The following is a 26,895-nucleotide window of genomic DNA, read 5'->3' on the forward strand; positions in this document are numbered from 1 at the left end:
CGAGCCGAGACGCCGCAGAGGAAGGAGGCAGCCCGGGCGCTCCGGGGAGAGGCGGCGGTGGGGCCGGGATGCGCTTGCCGGGGGGCTGCCAGATCCCGGTGCGACGGGGCTCCGCGCGCTGAGCGCCTCGGGGGTCTGCGGAGCGCATCTTGCGCGCGCACCCTCCCGCCCGGATCTCCATGCGCTGATCGGAGGGGTGCCGGCTTGGGGATGAAGCAGGCGATCGCGGAGCCCGGGCAGCTGCAGGGCCCCCCGGCGTCGTCGTCGTCGTCGGGGCGGGAGCCCGAGGCCCGGTGGCCGCGCGACAGCGCCAAGAGCGAGGCGAGCGAGGCGGAGCGGGTGCGCACCCGCGAGCGCCTGGAGGCCACCCTGGCCGGGCTGGCCGAGCTGGAGTTGCTGCGCCAGCGCCACGAACTGCGCGTCAAGCGGCTGCTGGCCGCCGCGCCCGCCGATGCCCGGCCGGGGGGGAGCGGCTCCGCAGAGACGGCGGCTGCAGAGGCAGCCGCGCCAGGGGCCGCCGCCGCCCCGCGCAGCCTGGAGGAGAAGTTCCTGGAGGAGAACATCCTGCTCTTGCGGAGGCAGCTGGTGAGCCCACGGGCGCAGCGCGGTGGGGGCGCGGCGGAGGCGCAGCGCAGCCTGGCGGGTGGGGCGGAGGGTCGTGGAGACCCCCCCTTGCGGCGGAACGAGTAGGTGCGGGCACAGCCGTCCTCCAGCCCCCGCACCTCTTTGCAGCGCCGGGGCTCGGGACGCGCGGCGAGGGGACTTCTGAGCGCGTGCAGAAAGCGCCTCGTCTCCATCCGGGCGCACGCCGGAGTTGGCGTTTCGTCTACCTTGTCTGAGCCTTTCCTCGGGTAACGGCTGCTCTTTATTAAGAATCCTGAGCGCCGGATTCGTTGGGTTGCAGATCAGGAACGCCTCAGAGAGAGACGGTTTGCAGGGGATAAAAAGAGGTTTCGTCTTGGACGCCTGAGAGAGCTCCCCTGCTGGAAATTCGCTTGGAGATTATTTATTTAGAGCTGCTCCGTTGGGAGCGGAATGACCGGTCACTTCCGGACAGAGCGAGTCCGGGGGGTAGGGACACACCTTTGCTTTCTTACCCCCCCCGCAAAAGCTTATGGGGTGACTCTAGATTGGGGGGGGGAGGAAAGAAGGAAAGAAAGAAAGGGCAATCATTGATGAGGGGGTGTGTGAGATCGAGTGTGCATGCAGAATAAAACCGAGCTGTCTGTCTCAGCGGCTCCTCTCCAAATGAGGGAACAGAGGGTGGATCTAGGCACTCACCCGGGGCCCATACAAAATGTGGGGAACCCCCCCCCTTTTCTTGTATGAGTTTGTGGGAGGCGCAGGGGCACTGCGTGATTTGGAGTCTCTCAGTGCTCCAAAACATAGCTGCAGCAGGATGCAGAATAGACATCAATCTGTCTCAAAGAATCGAATGGTTCTGTCTGAGGCAATCTCCGGGTAGTATGGCTAGTGCAGAAATCAGAATAATAATTATTTTTAAAATCTGGTCTCGTCTCTCCTAGGCAGGACAGCCAGCCTCCTGCTCCTGTTCTCTGGCCTTCCCTTTGCTCATCCTCTTTGGGGGTCTAACAATAGCAGCCATAGCTGCTAGTATGTAGTGATTAATTACTGCAGCTTCCAAATGAGGTGGGTGGGTGTGTTTGTCATAGCACTGCACTGAAAGTGACCTGAAGGAATGGCTTTTCCTTTCCCCTCTCCTAAATTCAGTGTTTTTCCTTTCGTCTTTTCGTGGGAGATTTGGGGAGGGCACTTGGCGAAAGAGTGTACTGTATCGCTAGCTAGCTGTATTCCTTGGGCATGGACCCCAATATTAGATTGCCTGCTGTAGGGAACTAATTTGCCTCCTGCAGATGCTGTTAAGGGACTGTGTGTCCGTGTTGGCAAGAGCGAACATTAGGGCCAGGAAGGAAGCATTTGTCTTATTGAGTTTCTGTCGTTGCTGGGGCCTTTCGGAGATTGCTTTTGTTTAATCGTAGGTAAAAGGGGAGTTAGGAAGAACTGGGCGAAATGATTAGAGCATCACCAGATCACTGTAGTCTATTTCTGTAGTCACTCTCAGGCGTCCAAGAACGCAGTTCGAGGTACCTGGATTAAGCATGGCTCAAAGGAAGCTTGCTTTAAATTGAGGCAGGCAGTTGGCCCATCTAGCTCAGTACCGCTTGCACTGGCTGGCAGCAGCTCTCTAGGATTTCAGATCCGGAGATGCCGGGGATTGAACTTGGGACTTTTCTGGGTGCAAGGCGAGCGCTCTGCCTCTGAGCTTACAGCCCTGCCTGTCCTGGGAGGAGGAGAGCCTGCCGGGAACAATGGGTGCCGGGGAAATTCTCCTGCAGAAGCCTCACTGAAATGAGTGGGAACGGCGCTGCTCTTGCACGCTTTCCACTCTGTAACGCCAGTGGGAACACCTTCTGCAGCGCCATTAAGAAATATACTGGCAGCAAAGACATGGGAATTGGCTGGTGCTCCCCTAGGCTGGAGCCTGCTGCATTCCAGTGGGGATGGTCCAGGAGCAAAGGGATCTTTGCCCACTGCAGCGAAGGAGGATGTTCCTTCCTTTCCCGTGTGCAGCTTGCAAGGCAAGAGGTTCCAGCTGGCTGCCGACTGCTGGCATCCAAGGCCTTTCTGTGCGCTCAGTTCCAGCGGAGGTTTGTGCAAGGGAAGTTTCAGGGGCGCTGTTACTTTTGCCACAATGTGGAAAAAAAGGAAGAAAGGATTGCCAGAGTCTCTTGCCCTTGGCAGCTTGTTAAGCGAGGCTGTTTGTGTCTTCTGTGCCACGGCTTTCTCTGCCAAGGAAGGCGAGGTCTGTGTGCCGGGGGAACAGCAACTCAGCTTCTGCAGTCAAAGGCAATGAAGCCAAGAATCACCCCCCCCCTCAATAAAAATAGATGGAAATGTTGCTGATGGCACAACAATGTGCTCAATTGGTATGTTTGATTTTGAACATGCTATTAAAAGGCAGTGTGTTGCGCATGCAGGAGTGGGCAAGGAGCATTGCAGCGGGGAACATTACAGGGGGTCATGAAAAGGGGCTGGGTGATGGTTGATGGTGAAGGACCCACAAGTAACAGTAACTTGGAGGGCAAACAAGAAGCCTGCAGCCAGGAAACAGAATGGTCAGTTCAAATAGCTTCTACTCCTCATCTTATCGGCCCTGGTGCCAGGTCACTGTTGCACTGACAGTAGAAGTAGCAACCTGCAAGATTCCCTATCTTTCAAACTCCTTAAAGTATATACAGCATCTCTTTCAGGGTCTAGAACCTGAACGCTGCAATGCTCATTCCGTTCCGCAAGGCCTGTGCGAGGTTTTCAGTCCCAGCCAAAGGGACAGCTTTCGCTTCCCTCCCAGGAGCTGGACTGCACATGTTCTGGCAGCTCTGTTCCCGGAGCAGTTGGAAAGTTTGTGGACATTCTGTGCCGTCACACAGCGTTGGTGTCCAGGCAGCGTTAGAAACTGGGATAGAAAAGCTAGGAGCCAAATGGCTTCTGGGACCTGGGTTGTGGGTGCCAAAACAGAATGTCTAGTCGCTACTGAAGGGGGGGGGGTCGGCAACACTTTTTATTTATTATTTTGATAAGCATGGACTAATATGCAATTCACATAAGTGACACATTGTTAATATCACATTTCATGTTTAATTCGGTGTTTACAATAAAAATATTGGTACCATACTTCAGTTTTCAAAACATTCTACTCTTTCATGTTAAATTCCTTAACGTATTGTCTATACTTAAGTATACTTTGGGGCTTCAAAGCACATACATTTCAGTAATCCTTGAGTGTCAGCCAGGTGCAAAAAATGGTGCCCAGACTTTTGGAGAATGGAGAATTTTTAGGTGCAAAATGCGCCTGGCACCCTGCTAATTTCAAACCCTGTGCCCAGGGCTTTATTACCATATGCGCAACAGAGTACAGGTGTGTGTGGAACATCTGTTTTGCAGGTGTGACCTGGGAATTGGGCAGTGAAGGACTGCAGAAAACTTGTGGGCGTTTTTAGCAGCTTGTTGTTGCATCCACTGCCGTTGGTTGGTTTAGCCAGGAAAGAGAACCAAGCGGGGGCCAGTAATTTGGACCACAGGCTTGCCCATGGTTTCAACCAAGTAACCAGGGAAATAAGCGTTTGTTGACAGTATGTTGCAGATTGTGTTATGTTATGGAAACCACAGGACAAGCGAGGGCTGCTGTGGCTCAGGTCCAACGTCCAGGCTTCTTACTCAAGCATCCGATTGACCACTGTAAGAACAGAATGCTGGATCATTTAGCCAAGCTCTTACGAAGGCAGGCAGGTTTTGCATTAGCAATAATCTTGCTCCAGGGGTCCAGATGTTCTGTGCGTGCACAACAGCACCAGTGCCTCCTGCAGCCTGCATGGTGCGGGTCAGGGCCTCGCTGTCTCAGGGTGTGTATATTTGAAGGCTGTCCTAGGAGATCTCCTTGCTTGCCATTGACCTCCTTGGTAGATGCCAGGCTGAAAACAACCACGCTTTTGTCCCTCCAGAATCCCAAGCCAGCTTCCTCTGTATTGTAATGCAATCTTTGGCGCCCGCTATTCCTCAAAGGTTCGAATCCCTGCGACGGGGTGAGCTCCCGTTGCTTGGTCCCAGCTCCTGCCAACCTAGCAGTTCGAAAGCACGTCAAAATGCAAGTAGATAAATAGGAGCCGCTACAGCGGGAAGGTAAACAGCGTTTCCATGTGCTGCTCTGGTTTGCCAGAAGCGGCTTTGTCATGCTGGCCACATGACCTGGAAGCTATACGCCAGCTCCCTCGGCCAATAATGCGAGATGAGCGTGCAACCCCAGAGTCGGTCACGACTGGACCTAATGGTCAGGGGTCCCTTTACCTTTATTCCTCAAAGGAACTGGAAGGAATCAGAGTTGTGGGCAAGCAATAGACTACAGGTCCTGTATCCTGTCCTTCAAAGGCAGATGGAACTGGGATAGGACATCAGAAGAACCTGCTGGATGACGCCAGGGGCCCACCTAGTCCGGCATCCTATTTTCGCGATGGTCAGCCTGATGCTTATGAGAAGCCCATAAGCTGGACCTGAGCACAACTGCCCTTCGGCCCAACTGCGCATTCGAGCAGCTGGCAATCAGAGGAATGCTTCTTCCTGCAGTGGTGGCACAACGTCGCCCTTGTAACTGGTAGCCATTGACAGCAGTATCCTGCATGAGCGGGTCTGATCCTCTTTGGAAGCCGCCGGGCTTACCAGCAGTAAGTAGATGTGAAAAGGATCTAGGGGTCTTGGTGGACCACAAACTGAACATGAGCCAACAGTTTGATGCAGCAGCAAAAAAGGCTAATCTTCTATTTTTGCGGCTGGTTCTTTTTGCCAAAGTGCAGAACCTTACATTGTTGGAATCCCAGTCAGTATGACCAATGGGAGCTGCTGTTCGGCAGACTTTGGAGGGAGTTAGGTTGAGAAAAGCGGGCCTAGCCTCACTCAGTCTCTTTCCATTTATTTTAATGTATATATTAAAGGAAAAATAATAAAATCGAGGGGGGTGGAGTGGACTCACAACCATACTTTAAAACATACAAGATATAGAATACTGAAACAGATTAAAGTTGCCTCAACTTTATGAGCATCTGGGTATGCTTGTCTGAACAGGAATATTTTTAGGAGGTGCCAAAAAGAGGACAGTGACGCTGCATGCTTGAAAATATTCAATTTGATACTACAGGATCAATTCAACACTACAGGATTGAAATGCTATTCGGAAAGGCTTGGATGGATTGCTAGCTAACTAGATGATGATAGATAGATAGAGAGATAGAGATGCTAGATGTCTTCAGTGTGCATCTAAATGAGTGGATTGTTGATTCATTACTAATGGTAGTGAATGAATGAAAGGGGCCACCACACAGAAGGCCCTGCTTCTGGTGGACACAAAGTGAACAATGGAAACTGTTGGTGCCACCAGGAGGTCAGTCTCTCCAGTAGCCTATTCCCAAGTTGTTTAATAAAATTGTAGAATTGTAGAGTTGGAAGGGCCTCCAAGAGTCATCTAGTCCAACCCCCTGCAATGCAGGAATCTCAATTAAGCATCTGTGACGGGTGGCCATCTAGCCTCTGCTTAAAAACCTCCAAGGGAGGAGAATCCACAACCTCCTGAGGGAGACTGTTCCACTGTCAAACAGCTCTTACTGTCCCAAAGTTTTTCCTGATATTTAGTCGGAATCTCCTTGGACTTTTAAAATAAGAAACACCTCTTTGAGCCTTGCCCACCTTGAATCTGGCCTGGCAGGAGATAGACAGCCAGCACAACAGCTTCAACTGATGGTGTTTCGCTTCATCTTTTGATTCTGTGATTCACCTCTATACTTTTTCTCCTTGTCCTGCCTGCCAGGCTGCTCTGATCAGCTTGGCCTCCGTTTTGTACCCGCTCCAGTCAGTTGCTTTTTGCACAGAAAGGGGCTGCCCTTCTTCCTGCCCAGAAGTGACAAGGAAGCCTCATTAACAAATGTGATGCTCTCATGGGTGCCATAAACCAGAAGCCCGATGTTCAGGTGCCAAAAACCAGAGCATTTACTTCCAGGTTTTCGGCGTTCTGGAGCTGAAACATACGATAACGGAGGCATTCGGGAACCAAGGTTTGACTGTATCGCAGTTTGCAAAAAAACAGATGAAACAGAACCAGTTTGTTGTTGTTGTTTAGTCATTTAGTCATGTCCGACTCTTCGTGACCCCATGGACCAGAGCACGCCAGGCACTCCTGTCTTGCACTGCCTCCCGCAGTTTGGTCAAACTCATGTTCGTAGCTTCGAGAACACTGTCCAACCATCTTGTCCTCTGTCGTCCCCTTCTCCTAGTGCCTTCAATCTTTCCCAACATCAGGGGCTTTCCCAAGGATTCTTCTCTTCTCATGAGGTGGCCAAAGTATTGGAGCCTCAGCTTCAGGATCTGTCCTTCCAGTGAGCACTTAGGGCTGATTTCCTTCAGAATGGATAGGTTTGATCTTCTTGCAGTCCATGGGACTCTCAAGAGTCTCCTCCAGCACCATAATTCAAAAGCATCAATTCTTCGGCCATCAGCCTTCTTTATGGTCCAGCTCTCACTTCCATACATCACTACTGGGAAAACCATAGCTTTAACTATATGGACCTTTGTCGGCAAGGTGATGTCTCTGCTTTTTAAGATGCTGTCTAGATTTGTCATTGCTTTTCTCCCAAGAAGCAGGCGTCTTTTAATTTCGTGACTGCTGTCACCATCTGCAGTGATCAAGGAGCCCAAGAAAGTAAAATCTCTCACTGCCTCCATTTCTTCCCCTTCTATTTGCCAGGAGGTGATGGGACCAGTGGCCGTGATCTTGGTTTTTTTTGATGTTGAACTTCAGACCATATTTTGCACTCTCCTCTTTCACCCTCATTAAAAGGTACTTTAATTCCTCCTCAATTTCTGCCATCCACGTTGTGTCATCTGCATATCTGAGCTTGTTGATATTTCTTCCGGCAATCTTAATTCCGGTTTGGGATTCATCTAGTCCAGCCTTTCGCATGATGAATTCAGTGTTAGAAACTCAGATATATCTGCTAGGCACCAAATGGCTGCTGAAACCAAGGTTACAGTGGCCCAAACGGAATATCTACTTGCCATTTGGGGGCAAGACGGCTCTAAAGTCTTATTTTTTCTTCGTTGGACATCTGGCTAGTTCAGACGACGACCTTGAGCCCTTGAGCTCTAGGCTAAGAACTTTTGAGAACTTAAAGAAGGAAAGTCACTTGATCCATGGACAGCCCACAAATATATTTGGCCAATTCCTGCCTCTTTTTCTTAATGTTGACACAGACCGTTCATAACTAAGAATATTCTTCACAACTGTGAGCAGGGCAGTGGAGTGGGGCAAGCGAAGACAAGTGACAACAGTTAGCTATAACATTTTTCACTGCTGCTGCTCAGGCTGTACAGGGGAAAAAGGCATTTTGGTTCCTGAAATTCATTCCGATTGTGCAGATAAAAGATAACGGACAGAGTTCTACAGGATGGGGTATTAGTGTGAGAAAGCAGTCCAGATCCAGTGATCCTCAGATGGTGGAGATGTCAGGCACGATCCTGGCACTCAGGAGTCTTCACTTGGTCGCAAGTGGCGGATAGCCAGGTGCAAAATGCCCCTGGCGAATTTCGAACAAAGGAGGTGGGTCCTGCAAAACAACTATCAAAAGGCCTAGAGTAAAGAGTATTGTCTTCAGCATGTGGTGAAGACGCTACAAAGAGGCCTCTCCCCCTGGTGGTCTTCTCAGACAAATGTAAGCTCTTTGCAGGCAGAGACCTGCCTCTTTTGCTTAAGGGATCCTGCAAAGCTCTTCATATGTTGACTGTGCTGCATAAGTGACAGCAGGCAGATAGATGCCAGAGGACTTTGAAGAGCCCTGTCTCATCGACAGGAGCCTGATGGATGGCTCACAGTCAGACCAGCCATCTGGAACTCCCGGGAAATGAATCTCGCGAGCAGCAGCTGGGCGTGGTGTGTGCCTGTGGGGGAAGGGGGACATAACACATGGATGTGCTTTGTGCTAATGCACATCAGAGAATCGTAGAGTTGGAAGGGACCCTCTAGTCCAACCCCCTGTCATGTAGTGAATCAAGGTGCATTATCTCAGAGATGGGGAACTCCTGGCTCTCAAGATGTTGTTGGACTCTTACAAGCTCCAGCTAGCATGACCTTTATTTGAGCCTTTATTTATTTATTATTTGCCTTTATATCCAAGGAGCTTAAAGTGGTGTGCTCGGTTCTCCATACTGTACTTCCTATTCTCACAACAACCCTGTGAGGTGCTTTAGACCAGTGTTTCTCAACCTTTTTTGGGCCACGGCACACTTGTTCCGTGAAAAAAATCACGAGGCACACCACCATTAAAAAAGTTAAAAAATTTAACTCTGTGCCGCCCTATATTATAATTATGACTGTAAGAAACACTTCCCAAATATTGCTTTCCAGCGGGTCAGTGTTGTGTATTGGCGGCCGCCAGGCTCGTTTGCACTGAGCTTTGGGAAAGAGGAGGAGAAATATTGCTTTCCGGCGGGTCAGCGCCGTGTATTGGTGGCCGCCAGGCACGTGACAATGCAAATCGCCCTTCTCGTCGCCGCACGTCGTGGCACACCAGCCAGCGTCTCGCGGCACACTAGTGTGCCACGGAACAGTGGTTGAGAAACGCTGCTTTAGACTGAGAGGGTGTGGCAGGCTCAGCGTCACCCAGTAGTTTCTCTCCAGTAGTTTCTGTTGAAGGCCAGGACTAGCCTTCACGATGACCCATGATATACAAGCTAGGCGCCAAGTGGCTCGTTAAACCAAGGTTACAGTCACAAAAACGGGGTGTCAAGTTGCTGTTTTGGGGCAATATGGCTCTAAAGTCTTATTTTTCAAACGATGGCCTGGCTGAGATGGATTATCAGTTAAACATCTGGCTAGTTCAGGTGACAACCTTGAGGTAGGTTAAGAGCTTTGATGATAACTTAAAAGTATTCATAACATAAGAATATTCTTCACAACTGTGTGTGGGGTAAGTGAAGACAAGCTACAGAAAATAACTATAACATTGTTCACCGCTCTCCCAGGCATGTACCTCCAGATGGTGGAGACGTCAGGCACCATCCTGGCATCCAGGCATCTTCACTTGGTTGTTGACACTGTCAATGAACTCTTAATAGGTTTGTGAGACAGGACTTCTCCTTGCAGAAGCCATGCTGGCTCTGCTTCAGCAAGGCTTGTTCTTCCATATGCTTGGCTTTTTTAAAAAATCTTTGCCAATCCTCCCCATCCCATCAGTTTTCCCAGGATGGACATTAAGCTAGCTAGCCTGTCATTTCCCTCTGGATCCCTTTTTTTAAAATTAGTGTTACATTGGGTACTTTCCAGTCCTCAGGTGTGGAGGCTGATCTGAGGGACGAGTTGCATATTTTGTTAGAAAAGCATCAATTTCCACAGTTGAGTTCTTTGAGGACTCTTGAGTAGAAGCTATCTGGACCCAGCGTTTTGTCAGCTTTTGTTTGGTCTGTTTGGCCTAGAACAGTGGTTCCCAACAGGTGGTCCGCGGACCCCCAGGGGTCCGCGAGCTATGCCAGAGGGGTCCGCAAGATGCTATTAGAATAAAAAAAATATTAAATATATTTCGTATGATAACAGATTTTTTGTTTGGGCCGCTTCCTGCATGAGCAGAGTTTAGCGCAGAGTCTGTTTTGCAAAGAGGCAGCGTGCACATTCTACTAACGCTCACCTCCCCAAGATGCTTTGCGCGCGTCGGCTTCATTTGTGCGCTACTGCGCAGGTACCCTGTCTTCTCCATTCCCCTCCCTCCTCCCTGGCGCGCGCTGCCTCTTTGCAAAACAGTAGTGTTTGTAAACAAAGCAAGCGTTTTCTTCCATGTGTTTCATGAAAAACAAATATAGGAATCGGCTCGACATGCGGTCGGATTTCAGAGTGAAAGTTTCAAGTTTGGAACCTAATATTTCAGAAATAATGGACTCAAAGGACAGATTTAACTTATGTCATTAAGAACTGAAAATTAAAACTAACTGTATACTGATGGAGTACTCTGCTGTAACTGTAAAAAAAACATATAAATATAAAATATAAAAAGACTCTTAATTTGGCTCTCACTTTTTAATTTTAGGATTAGGAATTAATGGGGGTCCTTGTCACAATAGCGGCTTGATGAGGGGTCCTTGAGAAAATTTTGTTGGGAACCCCTGGCCTAGAACTTCATCTCTTGTCACCACTGTCTGCCTCAGTTCCTCAGATTCCCACCCAGTTGTCTGTTTACTTAGAAAGGGCCACCCTAATCGGATTTGAGAACATGACCACGTAATCCTATTAGCTGGGGAGTCCCGGAGAAAGCACCAAATCTTGGGACTTGGGCTACTGGAGTAAGCAAGAGTTTGGTTGCCTTCCTAGTCCAGTTAGACGAAGCATCAGCAATGTTGTGTGGGATTTGCCAAAGTTCTCTGCCCGTCACGTAATCCTGGTGTTATGCCTGCTGGAGTGGACACTGGCACTACTAGAAAGGAAATTTTGGCATCATTAGAGAGGCAATAGACCTGCCTTGCCAATAGCCTACAAAAGAAACTCAAGTCTGGGAAATCTAACATATTCAGGTCTTCGTTTTGCATGATGCTTTGTATCGCAAAGTTCCCTTTCAGTCTTAATTTAGCTCTTTTGTGCCTTTGACTCTGGAAAGCGTCATTTGGCATAATATTAATAGCAACTGCAACCAAATTTTGCAGCATGGAATGCTGCTGTTCAGGATTCCAGCCATTGCATTTCCCCTCCTCGCGCATTCGCTCCATCCCTCTCCCCAAACAGCCAGCCAGCAGTAATTTTCTTAAGAAGATTTTCTATCTTCTAGAAACCTTTGGGCTTCCCTCACTGCGAGAAGTGAGGTTACAGGGAACCAGGCAGAGGGCCTTCTCGGTAGTGGCACCCACCCTGTAGAACGCCCTCCCATCAGATGTCAAGGAAATAAAGAGCTACACACCTTTTAGAAGACATCTGAAGGCAGCCCTGTATCAGAAAGTTTTTAATGTTTGGTGTTTTGTTGTGTTTTTATATGTGTTGGAAGCCACCCAGAGTGGCTGGGACAACCCAACCAGATGGGTGGGATATAAATAATAAACTTATTATTATTAAATTATTAGGTTAGGCTGAGAGACAGTAACTGGCCCAGTGTTGTCTAGTGAGCTTCATGTGACTGAGTGGGGATTCGAACCCGCGGCCTCCCAGGTCCTCGTCCAACACTCTTAACCACTAAGCCACATGCTGGATCTATTCACAGTGGCATAGAAATGGCCTGAGACTGCTAGCTGATTTTAGTTGTGTGGAACCTGAATGACAACATCCCGCAAGCAAAGGCGTTGACATTTTTTTTTGTCATCAGATCAGACCTGATAAGTTAATGAATTTTCCACCGTTCCCTGTTTGGAGGAGTAACATTTTTTCTTCTTCAGAGGAAATGCAGGAAAACATTGATGTGTACAAAGCAATGTAGACAGAGAGGCAAGATGATGGAGAGATATAATTATGAGATTCAGCAGGAAAACTGATTGCTCTGACCCGGAGGTTAATGATCGTATTCTAAATACATTCTTTATAGCAGTTTGCATCAAGAACACCTTTGCAAATTTGCTTACGCTCTTGTTATTTTGAGAAAATAATGTGTTTGTGTAACTGAGGATAGAGAAGAAAATTACTGTGTGCCTTTATCCCCTTTTTAACATTGATCCAGCTCTCTATACTTGCATGCTTATAAGCATATATAGATTGCAACCAAGGTTATAACTCAATGCCTGCATTATAAAACACATTCGTAGCATGACATGTTCAGACCCTGGGTATTGGATAAAACACACAGGGCCCCGATTCTGTTGACGTGCCCGGTGCGGTGGGGAGTACAACGAGAATCCAGTTAGGAAACTGGGTTTGACTGGGTCCAAAACTGGCGCATCCTCCACAGGCCACTTTTGACAGGTGGGGTAATAACATTCTTTAACATACTAATTATAATAAAGCTTCCAGGATCAAGGGGCAAAGGAGGTGTTTCTTTTCAAAAAGGCATTGGATGGGATACAACATCATGGGTGGGATGAAGGGGAAACACTCCCCTTCCTGGTCAGTAAGGTGTGTGGAATTTTAGAGGGCAGCATCATGAGTAGGACTGTACCACAGGCCTCGAACAATGGCCACGCTGCACCTGTAAACAAAAAAATCCCAGGTGTGTGATGGGAAGGGAAGGTTTGAGGAAGACCAGGCCTGGCTTGGTGTCAGGGGCCGTGCTGAGGAGGGCTGAACTGAGGATGAATGGTGGGAGGCCCCCCCCCCCCCGCTCCTGCTCCTGAATCTTCCCAGGAGCAGGAGGACAGCATAGATTTAGAAGAGTAGTTTGCAGAAGGACATAGTTCAGAAGGCAGAAGCTGGGAAGTACTGGATGGGGAACAGCTAGCAGAAGAAACACTAGAAGAGAGATGCTGGACAGCATCCAACCCCCTTCTCCAACAACATGGAGAGCTTGGAAGGTGTTAGAACAGAAAGCGCAGAGGGTGCAAGCTCAGGTTACAAGGCATAGGAGTGACGTAGATTAATAGGGACAGAGTGGGTGTAAGCCTTAATTGGGAGCACTGCCATTTCTAGGAGACCGTGTTCTTTGTTCTCACACTCTGATAATTAAAGATTCTAACTGGTAAGAAGTTACTTTTGTTTGATCGTTTGTTTACTGCCACAGGGGAGGAAGCCGATTCCCCGAAGCCTGACACTTGTGTCCCTGAAGCAAAGTACCAAGCCCAGTCCTAAGTTTGCGGATCTCTGCTATTGCAGCGCATTATCGCTTAGGAGTCTCCTTTTCTTTTTCTTGCTCTTTAGAATTGCCTGCGGCGGAGGGACGCGGGTTTGTTAAACCAGTTGCAAGAACTGGACAAGCAGATCAGCGACCTGAGGCTGGATGTTGAGAAAACGGCCGACGAGCAGCTCGAGACGGACAGCCGCCCCAGCTCAGGTAGGAATGAACCAGAGCTGTTATTGAAAGAATTGTTTCTGGAACCACAGGAGGGGAGATTGCTCTCGTGGTCAGGTCTTGCGTGCATGTTTCACATTGGGGCAACTGGTTGGCCACTGTGAGAACAGGAAGCTGGATGAGATGGGCCATTGGCCTGACCCAGCAAGGTTCCTTTTATGGGAATCATAGAATTGCAGAGTTGGACGGGATCCTGAGGCTCATCTAGTCCAACCCCCTCCAATGCAGGAATATGCAGCTGTCCCATACGGGGAATCGAACCTGCAACCTTTGCGTTAATAGCACAGCTCTTTAACCAACTGAGCTATCCAAGGTCACTGTTCTGATTCTTCTGGTCATTTTTGCTAATTCTGCATAATCCATCAATTTAATCTGCCATTCTTCTCTGGTAGGGACTTTTATCTTCTTTCCATCTCTGGGCCAATAACATATGCGCAGCCGTGGTCACATACATAAATAGTATTTTTTCTTCTCCCTTCGGATTTCGGCACCTAGGATTCCTAAAAGAAAAGCTTCAGGTTTTTTAAAAAAGAAAAAGTTATTTAAAATGTTTTTCCCCAACTCATTATAAATCATTTCCCAAAATTCTTTTACTACCTTACATGTCCACCGCATATAATAAAAGGTGCCTTCTTTTTCCTTACGTTTCCAACATAATTTGACCCTGTTTTATACATTTTTGCTAATTTACCGGGAGTTAAATGCCAACAGCTCTAGATTTTGCAGCTCTAGAATGTCATTATTAGTAGTCATGATTATGATTATTTTATTTAACAAAATCCACATCCTGCTTGATTGTAGAGAAACATCTAAGCAGTTTGTGAGAAATATCAGGATTATCAATAAAACCAGATGATTGAAATCATTTACACATGATTGAAATCAACAGCTAAAAAGATGCAAACACATCAGCGCCTGCAGGTCTTGATCGACTAGTTTCAGCAAAAAAATGTTTTAAGCAGGCACCAAAAAGAGAACAGTGAAGGCGGCTGTTTAATGTCAATAGGCAGGGAGTTCCAAAGTTGAATTGATTCCTTTTCCACCTGTGCATGCAGAGGGCTTTGTGCAGAGAAGGCCATCAAGTGGACATGGCTTCTCACAGTGTTGCATTGTGGGGAAATGCGGCAATTTTTTGGCCCACACATTTCAAATATTTGCCAGTGTTCATTTCAGCCTTGGTTTATAACTGCAGCTGCGAAGCTGAAGTACAGTGGTATATTCTCACTTCCAGAAACAAATAGCAAACTCTGGCTTCAGTTACGATGTCTACCAGTCTTGCATTAGTGTAAGAAAAGAACTTTTAGGGGGGGAACCTACTGTCAGGGGGCAAAATGGACATGTCTCGTGAGTCTGGAACTTGAGGGATGAGATTATATCACCCCTCTTTTGTTGTCCATTCCGGGTCGCCCAACCGCTGCCCCAGTGTCCTTTCTCTTGGCAGATCAAGATGAGCAGGTGACAGCAGAGGTGGCAAGGTTTTTAGCTGGGGCAATCAGAATAAGATCCACTATTTTACTATTGATTCACAACCCTGAAATGTATTTTATATAATTTACTTTTTATTTCTATTCTTTGTATATCATACTGTTGTTTTATTGCTATGGCCGATGGCTGACGCAAATAAAGATTCATTCATTCATTCACATGGCTGTAAAGTGTATTACGTAACGTATGTTATATGTTTACTTTCCAGCCTTGGCTTTTTCTATCAATTAGCTGTCGCATGATTGATAGGATTTCTTGTGTTTTTTAAAAAATCAGGCTTCTATGAGCTGAGCGACGGGGCCTCAGGGTCGCTCTCCAACTCGTCCAACTCTGTTTTCAGCGAGTGTTTGTCCAGCTGCCACTCCAGCACCTGTTTCTGCAGCCCTTTGGACACATCCCAGAGTGGCTCTGATGGACGGCCCAAATCTGAAGGTACGGGAAAGGGCGGGGGGATTCCTTGGAGTGGCTACAGGGACGGCTTGCGCCCCGCGAACCTTTCCCCATTCAGCTCTGCATTCTTTAAGTGAATGCAGGAAGTGAGCCATGTGGGAGTGGAGGTTGTTTGTGGGACAACTTTTGGTTCCATCCATGGGGGCTGCTGGGTCAAGCAGGGTCACACCCGGACTTTGGGGATCCAGCCTACTGATACAGCAGACTTGTTTCTCCAAATAAGAGCCATACAGGTGTGCTCAACAACAACAACAACAACTTATTATTTATACCCCACCCATCTGGCCGGGCCTCTCCAGCCACTCTGGGCAGCTCCCAACAGAATATTAAAAACACAATAAAACATCAAACATTAAAAACTTCACTAAGCAGTGAAGTCAGATGTCTTCTAAAAGTCAGATAGTTGTTTATTTTCCTTGACATCTGACGGGAGGGCGTTCCACAGGGCAGGCGCCACTACCGAGAAGGCCCTCTGCCTGGTTCCCTGTAACCTCACTTCTCACAGGGAGGGAACCGCCAGAAGGCCCTCAGAGCTGGACCTCAGTGAACGACGGGGGTGGAGACGCTCCTTCAGGTATACTGGGCCAATGATAATAATATATTATTTATACCCCGCCCATCTGGCTGAGTTTCCCCAGGCACACTGGTTGGCTTACAACAGAAGGATAAAATAAAATAATCGATTAAACATTAAAAGCCTTCAGATGTCTTCTAAAAATCTGGTAGCTGTTTTTCTCTTTGACATCTGATGGGAGGGCGTTCCACAGGGCGGGTGCCACTACCGAGAAGGCCCTCTGCCTGGTTCCCTGCAACTTGGCTTCTCGCAGCGGGGGAACCGCCAGAAGGCCCTCGGTACTGGACCTCAGTGTCCGGGCAGAGCGATGAAGGCGGAGACGCTCCTTCAGGTATACTGGACCGAGGCCAGCGAAACCTTGCTGAAAGTTAACTCCGTTTCCAGCTTTTAAGGTTTGAGTTTTGGCGGGAACATTCATATCTCCAGAAACATTTAAAGAAAATGCAGACAGGGGAGCCGTGCCATGACCAGAGGAGCAATATTTAAGATCTAGTATTTGTTGAGGTGGTGGTTGTTGTTTTATGGGAGAAATCCATGTTTCTGTAGCATTATGAGTAGTTTAATAGGAAGAAATCTCAGGTTTCATATATATATATATATACCTGTGTATATATATATACACAGTGGTGCCTCGCTAGACGAATTTAATTCATTCCACGGGTCTTTTCTTATAACGAAAAATTCGTCTAGCGAATCCCATAGGAATGCATGGAATTTTTTTTGAAATTTTTTTTTTTGCCCATAGGAACACATTAATTGAATTTCAATGCATTCCTATGGGAAACCGTGATTCACTAGACAAATTTTTCATAAAATTAATTCGTCTAGCGAGGCAACCTCCGCTCGAAAAATCCTTTCGTTAAGCGGAAATTTCGTTACACAGGGCATTCGTTAAGCGAGGCACTACTGTATATATATACACACACACACATACAATTAGTGTATGCAGTTTACTGTTGCATCTTTGTATGCATTTTAAATACTTTTGTATGTGATTCTTTTTCTCGCGTTCTATTTGTAAAATGCCTAATAAAGGTTTGATAGTCTGTCAGGAAATCTGAATTCTACAGGAAACTCTGTCTTTGAGCATTTCTGGATATGGATTCCAAAAACTTTGGTTTTTGGAAGGTTAAAATTTCTCAGCCTATTTACCACCCGTGGATATTGTTGTTTCCTTTGACGCTGGAATATTTCCTCACTTTCCCCCACTCCTTCCTTTCAGATCTCATCGGCTGGCTGGAATATAACAAAGGGAACCAGCAAGAAGACCCGTCGGTGGGGATGGCCTGCCGAGTGCTGTCCACACTGCACTCTAATTCCCTTGAGGTGGTTTCAGACGTGCACCCAAAATACCAGTGTGACCTGGTGTCGAAAAACGGGAACGACGTCTACCGCTACCCTAGCCCTTTACACGCCGTCGCGGTGCAGAGTCCCATGTTCCTTTTGCCGACGACAGACAACCCCCCGAGGGAAGAGGGGGAGCACCATGTTGGGGACCTTTGCGTGGGACCTGAACACGACTCTGCGAAAGTGGGCCCCTCCTGCCTCCCGCATAGCTCTCCTCCTGAGTCCTGTCCCCCAGCCAGCAGGAAAATAGACGGCTACATCTTGAGCCTTGTGCAAAGAAAGACCCCTTCGGTGCGGACTAACAAACTGAGGACGAATCTGAATGCAGACCCCGCCAAAGGGATTTTGAGGCACGGTAGCCTGTGTGTCCGGCAAGCGCCTGGGGTTGCAAGCAGCAGTTTGGCCGCTCCTCTCAAGAACCCAAACCAGGTTTTCCCCCATTCCAGCAGAGCTAGCACACCGCTTGACAGCAGCGCCTTCTCTCCTCTGAAGCAGAATTCGAGAGAAACTGAGCACCCGGAGAGTAAAAAGATTCCTCCGCCTGCGGTCTTTCCACCAAATGCTAACCACGAACTTCAAAGCCAGCATGCGGCGAGGAACGTCAAACCTCCAGAGCCGCCGCAGTGTCCGGTTGCAAGCAAGGGCGATGTCCCCAAGGAAAGTGGCCAGATTTTTGCGGAGAGCCCTTCCCAACACACAACGCTCCCGAAGGAAAGCAAAACCCTCCAGCTGCCCAGAAAGACCCTGTTGAAAAGCAGCGGGGCGCAAGCGGTCCACAGTGTTTTGCCGCCTCAGGAAACCAGGCCTCCGCTGGATTTCAAGAGCGACGGGTCGTCCTCTCAGGGCCTGGAGGAAGGCCTGCTGGTGAACGCCAAATACATTCCGGCTGAGCCGCAGACTGTCAGGCTTCACAAGGGCAGCCGGAGCGTCAGGATACTCAAAAGCTCCTTGGTGAAGCACAGGTCCCACCTCGTCACCGTGCTGGAAAACGTGCCGCAGGCCGGCAGGGAGAAGGCCAAGCCCTCCGGCAAGAAGTGCCGCTTCCCCGACGACCTGGATACAAATAAGAAGCCGAAGAAGGCGGCCGCGAGAGGGAAGAAAAGCGGCCACTTGCCGCCGGAGGCCACCCTCCTGAGTCGGCCTCCCGGCGTCCTCAAGTCGGCGGTTAGGCCGCACAGCCGGGAGCCGGTGGTGGCGAAACCGAAGCACAAGAGGGCTGACTACCGCCGCTGGAAGCTGTCGGCCGAGGTCTCCTATGAAGAAGCCCTGAGGAGGGCGAGGAGGAACCGGAGGGAAGGCCTCGGGGCCTACCCTCAGGCTCCTCCCCACCCATACGCCAGCCCCTACGCCTACGTTGCGAGTGACTCGGAGTATTCGGCGGAGTGTGAGTCGCTCTTCCACTCGACGGTGGTGGACACCAGCGAGGACGAGAGGAGCAACTACACCACGAACTGCTTTGGGGACAGCGAGTCCAGCCTGAGCGAGGTGGAGTTTGTGGGCGAGAGCACGACGACCAGCGACTCGGATGAGAGCGGGGGGCTCATCTGGTCCCAGTTTGTCCAGACGCTCCCCATCCAAGCGGTCGCCGCCGCTTCCGAGCTCCACGAAAACACAGCCAAAGCCTTCGTCAAGATTAAAGCCTCACACAACCTCAAGAAGAAGATCCTCCGCTTTCGGTCCGGCTCTCTCAAATTGATGACTACTGTCTGAAATGCATAGCTAGGAGATGAAGATGGCAGCAGTCGTGACTGACATACCTACTGGGGGAAGTGTGTGTGTGTGTGTGTGTGTGTGTGTGTGTGTGTGTGTGTGGAAGACAGCCTTCCCGAAGTTGGCGACCTCCAAATGTCTTTGATTACAAGTTCCTTCAGCTGCTGCCAACAGAGAACCATAGAATTGTGGATTTGGAAGGTCTTAGCTTTGCAAATGTGCTAGCAGTTTTATTGCTGCAGTTTGGGGGGGGGGTCATGAGAGTTGCAGCGGTCGGGGTTCAGGGGAACTGCAGTGCCCGGGGATCAGGGGAGCTCCAGTGGTTGGGAATCATGGGAATTGCAGAGGTTGGGGTTCAGGGGAACTGCAGTGGTCAAGGCTCATGGGAGTTGTAGTCCAAAACGTTTGGAGGTTTAAAAGGTAGGGGAAGCGTGATGTGAGGGTATGTCTGCATTTGGGAGTTTCTGACGTGTCTTGGGCACACTTATTCAGGGCACAGAAGCAACACAAGCCAGCTTCAAGAGAAAAATGCACTTTTCAGGGTGGGGGTGGGGAGGTCTTCCCTTGCAAGAGGCACCCCAGCGGAGAATTCATCCGGGCATCTTGTGGCTTCGCTGCTGGAAGGCGCAGGGCCCTTTGCTGAGAGCAGCAAAGCGCTCAGCCCGTGCCACCCTCCAGAGAGGCAGCCATGTTGCGTCCCGTTGCTGTTTGCGTATACATGCTCCCTGCCAGCCAAAAGTGCCCCCAAGAACAAACAGATGCATGCAAAGGCAATAATGCAAGCACAACATGGAGCAAATGCGAACGATGCAAATTCAAAACGTTTCGGCAGTATTAAAACCCATGCGCATCTGTGTTTCCGGCAGGCAAAGAGCATTCCCTACAAAAACGTTAAGAGAGGGCAAGAATACTTGAGCAGCCCCTTTGTCTCATGAGGGTCCTGGGCAGCAGGGTGCTTCAAGGCAGCTGGGAAAAACTGGTCCCCTGTGAGGCTTTGCAGGAGACTGTCTCCCCTGTGACCACGTGCCCAACAGTCAAGTTGACCTCTCCTTGGTCATCTTACGCTCAAGGTTTGTCCACTTGCACCAAGAGCAGCCCGGAAAGACTTGCAAGCGAGAGCAGCTCCTCTTGGCTTCTTTTTGAAATGCTAAGCTGGGGCCATTAGATGTCCTTGTGGGCTTGCATGCCAGTTGCCTGCTCGAAACACCAAAACAGGATGCTGCTTGCCAAATCTGCTTGCAGGTAGATGCTTCGCGCTTCCAAGGCTGCCTCTCCAGTCTTTGAAGAACATCGAAGGGATGTTAGTAGCTTTTTATTGAGATACCAAGGGAGCAAGCAATATATCCTGCGGAATGCAAAGAGTGGTGCTGTGTGGTTATTACTTTTTAAACACCAAATAGCCAGCCATTGGGACAGGGGAGAATCAGGATTGGGACTGTGATGGACAGGGAGGTGAGCAGTTAACCCTTTCCTTCTGTGCTGCTGAAAATTCCCCTGCCCGCTCCCCGCAAGAAGCTATTGTTTGGCATGGGAAGGGGGGGGAGTTTCAGAGTGGGATCACAATCTGCTCATTGCGGTCCTGATCCTGATTAGTACCCCCCCCTTTTGCAGGAGCTGTTTATTTAAATAATATTAATAACAATGGGAATGGCAAATTATGCGTTTAACATAACATGGAACTTGCTCTGTGGCAATCAGCCTTGTTACGGTACCTGCCCCTTCTGGTACATCCCAAGGCCCTTCCTGAGAGAGAGAGACCACCCTGAGACCTTCAGATGAAGGGCAGTAAACAGATTTAATAAATAAATAAAGTAAACAACAGCTTTGCAAAGAGGGCAGGTGCCTAGCTCACAAAACATTTACTCTCCCGCCAGACTACACACGCCTGTGTCGGTCACATGCATTTTGCAAGCCTTGCAGGAGAGAGTAGTGTGGAAAGAGCAAGCTCTCTTCTACTTTTCAAAAGCTTTCTTGCTTGGTCGCCTGATGGTGACGACGACTCTCCCTAGGCGACCGGGCAAGTGGCTATTTACAAGCATGCTGTAGCAGAAAGATGAGCAAAGCCTTTCTCTATGCAGAACTTCTACCCACCCTAGTTTCTGGTGCTGCTTCCCTCCTTCCCGGATGTGTGCTAATATGCCAAAACGACGATCTCATGCAGATGTGCCGAGCGTCTATGCGCTCAGGCGCGCCTCTCGCTACTTACACGAAACAAGGTGCTTCTTGTAAATATTTTCCCAGAATGCTGTTGTTTTGAGTTCCTTAAATGCACATATTTAAATCTCGACGGACTGCTTAAATGATGTTACTTGAACCTCCCAACTTTTTTGTTGGATACTAGTGCCTTTTGAGTGGCAAAACCCACTGTGCTAGTTTTTAACAAAGGAACAGTACCACCACTTTTTCATCTGTGTTGGCTTCAAGTGCATAGTGGAGTGGAAAAAATGTCTGCAGCGAGCGTTGATTTCTCTCCTACACGGGGGATGGGTCGAAGGACATCTGGATCCTATGCTGACCCTTACTTTGGCTTCTAAACATCCTCGTTTCATACAGAAAGGTTGCTTCTCTACCTCTTATTACAGAGACAGAAACACACCATTGACATGCATGCAACACACACATGTAAAAAAGACGGGGGGCTTTTTTTGAGCAGGGGCAACTCGACTTCCTTCTCCTGCGGTCTCTCCCCCCCCCTTTCCTTTCTTTTTTTCCAAACAGAATCCCTAGAGTTGTCTGGATGTAGTTTTTAATTTTTTAAAATAAAACTCGAATTCGTTTTTAGGATCTTGTAGGAGGCTGCCTTATCCCAGATCAGAATATTTGTCAATCTGGCCCAGCATTGTCTAGAGGTTGTTCATGCCACCACCTCTCATCCATCTACCTGGAGATCCTGGGGATTGAACCTGGGACCTTCAGGTGCTCTGCCATTAAGCTGTGGAAATATGAATTTGCCTTAAGGGGGACACGTCCAACTAACCCAGTGTCTGGCTAGCAAGAGTTCTTCAGAGTCCAAAGGTGGGCCTCTTTCTGAACATGGCTAAGTGACGTCCTTGAGATACTGGGGGCTGGATCTGAGACCCTTCTGCACATGTTCTAGCTCTGAGCTATTGGTCTCTTCCCATCCCTTCCCAGTTCCAGCATCAGTTTTGCCCATGTACCGGTAAGCACTCAAGTAAGCACTCTTGCTTGATAGCAGAAACTTAGGTGCACGTAGCCTTGTATTTTTGTTAAAAATCCCTGCAAGCCGCAGATATTGAATAGGTGGTCCACCACAGTCTTCCGTCCCTGGTTCAGAAAACCTCATTGGCTGTGGTTGGGCACAGTGCCCAATGTTTCCTGTAGCAGAATTTGCTAGATGGAATCTCAAGAGCATGGCCTCTTAAATGCTTTATTATTATTATTATTATTATTAATTTTTTTATTATTGTTATTATTATTATTATTATTATTATTATTATTATTATTATTAGCCTTGTTTTAAGAACAAGCTCTAGTGTTCACAGCTGAGACTCAAGACCTGGAAGTTGTGTTCCAAACACCAAATGAGGCACTGAAACAAAATATTGCACAGATCTTGAAATTCAGTAAAGGGTCTGGATTCTGAAATCCAGTGTTTCCAATTGCAAACCGATTTTCACATGTTTTGAACTTCAACAATATCGGCATACTAAAAAAAACCAAAATAATACACGTGCAACTTAGATTCTGTAATGTTCAGTATCAACGTGCAAGATTTTAATACGTGCAGATTTTATTTGTATTCCAAAACCACCTAAACAGATAATTGGGAATGTCAAAATGTCCAAGTGGGTTTATTGTTAATTGTTAAGGCTAAGTAGGGAGGTTTGTGGGGGAGGGGGGAGGTTAAATAAAAAAGGACTTAATAATAATAATAATAATAATAATAATAATAATAATAATAATAATTGCCAGATTGGAGAAGATGCTTAAAAGAAGCATCTTGTTTTTTACTAGAACCCCAAGCAGAGATAAGTAGTGGCCAGGAGACAGAAATGCAGATAAATGGGATGTACCTGCTTAGTCCAGGAAAGTATGTTTGTATCAGAACTGAATTTGCAGGCCTTTTGCACAAAAACCACCCTGGTCTCTTCTTCCCCTAAACCTTCGTAGTTTCAGCCGATAGGTTGGGAAGAAGCCTTTTAGATGTAGCTGTTCAGAGTGATCCATGTGCATTGCCTGGCTGTAACAACTCAGGGGGGGGGACTGTAGCTGAGTGGCAGAACATCTGCCTTCCAAGCTGAAGTCGCAGGTGCAGCCCTTAGCATCACCAGGTAAGGTGAGGAGAGACCCATGTCTGAAACCCTGGAGAGCCACAGTTGCGAAGCTCTCTTCTGCCAAGGCCAATGGTCTTGCTGAACTCCTGCCAGCCAAAACTGCTAGCGTGGAAAATGGACGGAGATGTTGGGAATCGATAGTTGGAGGGTACCATGTGGGTTCCCTCTGGCCTACAAGGGCTTGCCAGCAGCTCTGTGGGGAACACAAGTATGCTCCCAGCCCTACCCAGAGATGATGGGGATTGAACCAGAGATATTTCTGCGCACAAAACATGGGCTTGTACCACCGAGCGACAGTCCCCTCTCCTTGGCCTGAACCAAGTCTTGGAAGGCTGTGAAAGTTTATAGCCCCCATAGGCATCTCTGCTTCTCTGCTTCCATAGGCTGTTTTTACCCCTGATGTACTATGAGAAGTAAGCTCTCCTAGACAGCCTTGCGGAAGAGGTGGGCGGAGCCAGAGGGGAAGTGGGCGGAGCAACAGGGAGTTGGTTCTTACCTTTCGTAAGGTAGCGTACATTCAATCGGAGGTTGGTTTGCACTGCAGGGCCCACCTGGCTCCCCTCCTGTGGGGCTGCTGCCACTCGCCAGGAGAGGCAGCGGGGAGCTTGGTGCTGTGGGGGGGTCAGGAACAGCAGGTAGGGCAGAAAGTGGGGAGCCCAGCAGATGGCAGATCTATAATGTGTGGTAGGCTGAGCCCACTACTATCTTTGCCCTCCCTGCTGAGTCTTACAAGGGCAGAGTAAGGAGGAGGAAGCAGACAGTTTAGTTGAGATTCCTGCATTGCAGGGGGTTGGACTAGATGACCCATAGAGTCCCTTCCAACTCTACAAGTCTATGATTCTGTGAAATGGTCAGGCTGAGGTGAGTGGGGCTGAGTCCCAGGGGCCAGGCAGAAAGACCTGAAGGGCCACATTGGCTGAACACCTTCCACCCTTTCTGCTCACCGGCTCTGGCTAACTGCTAAGAATAAACAAAAAAATCCCCTGCTGTTGAAATAGAAGCCTCTGCCCTTGTGTCATGTGGAAGGGAACAACCTTGGCGATATTATGAGGCAGTGCTTCAGATAAGGGCATTAGGCGGCTGCGAAACACGGAGATTTGCAATCTCTCAGGAAGACTGAATGGACGCTGCAGAAGGAATGAGTTTGATGTGTGTCCTAACAAAAAGACCTGGTGTTTGCAGTCCAGTCCGAACTTCAGTTTGAGTAGGGATTATGGGCTTTGTGTTCTGTCCCATGGTGCTTCATCCAGCCTTGTGCTTCTCTGGTTAATATGTTCCTGGGCTTTCTATCCCGTAGCTTAAAGTGTGGTGCAGTCAGGGGGTCGCCGGTTCTTTCCAAGCCACATTTGTGGCTCAAGATTATGCTGTGCAGGCCCGGTCTACTTCATGTCTTAAAGGACATGTAAAGAGCTCTGCAGGTTCACATCCAACAAGCCACCTTCTACCTGTTTCTCACAGTGGCCAACCAGAGGCCTCTTTTGGGAAGCCAACGAGAAGGACATGAGCTCAAAGCTCTTGGTTTCTTCCCCTGAGACGTGGCATTCGGTGGCGTGGTGTCTCTGGTTCTTGAGGTAGTATCACGGCACCCTGACTAGTTAGCCATCAATAGCCTTACCCTCCATGGATTTGTCTAATCCCCTTTTAAAGCGGCCCTAAGTTGGCTATCGCCACGTTTGGTTGCAAATTCCATTATTTATTCTGTGCTGCGTGAAGAAGTCTTCTACCCTGGACTCTGGTTAGGCGCTGTCAACTTATAAAGCGGTCTCATACCTCTTTAGATAGTCATGGCTTCCACCTAAGCATCTTGGGAACTGTAGTTTGTTAAGGATGGTCGAGAATTGCTAGAGGACCGCTCTGCTCTTTGAAGAACTACAGTTCCCAAATGCTCCCACTAGCCATCCCTTTTGTTAATGGTGCTTTCGGAAGAGGGATTGGATGTTAAATTGCTCTAGAAATTGTAGCCATGTGAGGGGAACGGGATCTCCTAGTAACTCAACAAGCCATACAGTAGTTCCTATGATTCTTTGCGGGAATTCATGACTGTTTAAAGTGGTATGATAATGCTTTAAATGCATAGTGCAGATGGGGATCAATTGGCTTTATTTGATAACCTTGGGTTCAGTAAAGGGAGAAAAACTTTATTTCTACTTCATGCCATCTATAATTTTATAATCCTCTTAACATGCTCACCCCTTTCCTTGCCTTGTTTTTCATAAACTAACACCCCCTTCTCTCTCTCTCTCTCTCTCTCTCTCTCTCTCTCTCTCTCACACACACACACACACACACTGCAACTTTTTGCTGCATCCCCTTGAACATTTCTGATCCTTCTTCCAGTTCCGCAATATCCTTTTTGAGATGCGGCAGCCAGAACTATACCCAGTATTCAGTATTCTTGATTTCCCACCCTGTGGACTCTGGGGGAAACCAAGAAAGGTTTGGTTTTTTTTTTAAAAAAAAGTAGTATATTGTATCATATTCACTTTCTTAAAACACACACAAATATGCATGTTGTGAGCATGAACGTCTGTCATGTTGATATTTCAGTCATTGTCCAATAAGCAGCTGAGTTTTACAGCTATATAAAAATCATATCGCTTTGTAAATTAATATAATGCATCAATATGCTGTAATAAACAGTTGTCTTTTAAGCCTGTGTTACATGTGATGCTTTTGATCTACAACCGCACTTTTAAAAAGTGCTGAACTACAACTCCTGTTGTCCTTTGCTATAGACAGATGGACTGGTTGGACACAGAGGATTGATGGGAGGCGCCAGCTAGGGAGGGAGAAGACTGGAGGAAGCTAAAGAGGCAACAGGGTTTAGTGAGCAGGAAGAGGCTGTGGCAGAGAGCAGTCCAGAATCAGAGGCATGAGAGGAGGGTGTGTGTGTGTCAGGAGACAGAGATGAGTCAGGCTAGCAAAGAAGCCAAGGGGTCTCCCGCTCCTGCTGTGACAAGCTCCCCTCCCACCTGGTCTTCCAGAACCAGAAGAGGGATGAAGAAGGATGAGCAGAGCCATGTATGTCAGTGTAGTCTCAGATTGCTTAGGAAGGACCCAGGACAAGAGGAGACTAGGGCAACTGTGGGAAAGCGGGGACCTTCCCTCTCCACAACTGCCTCATAGAGGCAAGATCTACTGAGAAGAGTTGCTGTGTTCATTGGACCAGGTTCCCCTGAGCAGATCTTGTTTCTTCTAATAAAGACTTAACATACTCCATGTGAGTTATTGCTGACCTGCTGGCACCTGTTCCTGGCAGCCATGCTGTTAGGAATTGATGGGAGCTGAAGTCCCAACAACCTCTAGAGGACTACAGGTTCTCCAGACCTGCCTTGGTGGAATGTTATGATGCTATGGACCCTTCCTTGTTGGTTTTAAGATTAGTAAATACTAGGGATGAGTGAGTCCATTTCTGTTCCATTTTTAAAGTTGTTTTTTTAAAAAATAAAACATACAATAAATATACAGGACATTGACGACAAGACATAAAGAGAACACGTGTCATTCAAAA

General features: G+C 48.3%; 2 protein-coding genes across 2 annotated transcripts in view; both read left to right on the plus strand.

Annotated features, from left to right (window-relative positions):
• DACT1 (dishevelled binding antagonist of beta catenin 1) lies at window positions 1-26,035 on the plus strand. Its single transcript, XM_060271155.1, has 4 exons — window positions 1-585; window positions 13,373-13,505; window positions 15,285-15,440; window positions 17,255-26,035. Exons 1-4 carry the CDS (start codon window positions 211-213, stop codon window positions 19,087-19,089), a joined length of 2,499 nt encoding a protein of 832 aa, XP_060127138.1. The 5' UTR covers window positions 1-210; the 3' UTR covers window positions 19,090-26,035.
• KIAA0586 (KIAA0586 ortholog) overlaps window positions 1-26,895 on the plus strand; it is a 328,230-nt gene that overhangs the window by 113,319 nt on the left and 188,016 nt on the right.

Source organism: Zootoca vivipara, chromosome 1, assembly GCF_963506605.1.
Source record: "Zootoca vivipara chromosome 1, rZooViv1.1, whole genome shotgun sequence".
Taxonomy (NCBI): Eukaryota; Metazoa; Chordata; class Lepidosauria; order Squamata; family Lacertidae; genus Zootoca; species Zootoca vivipara.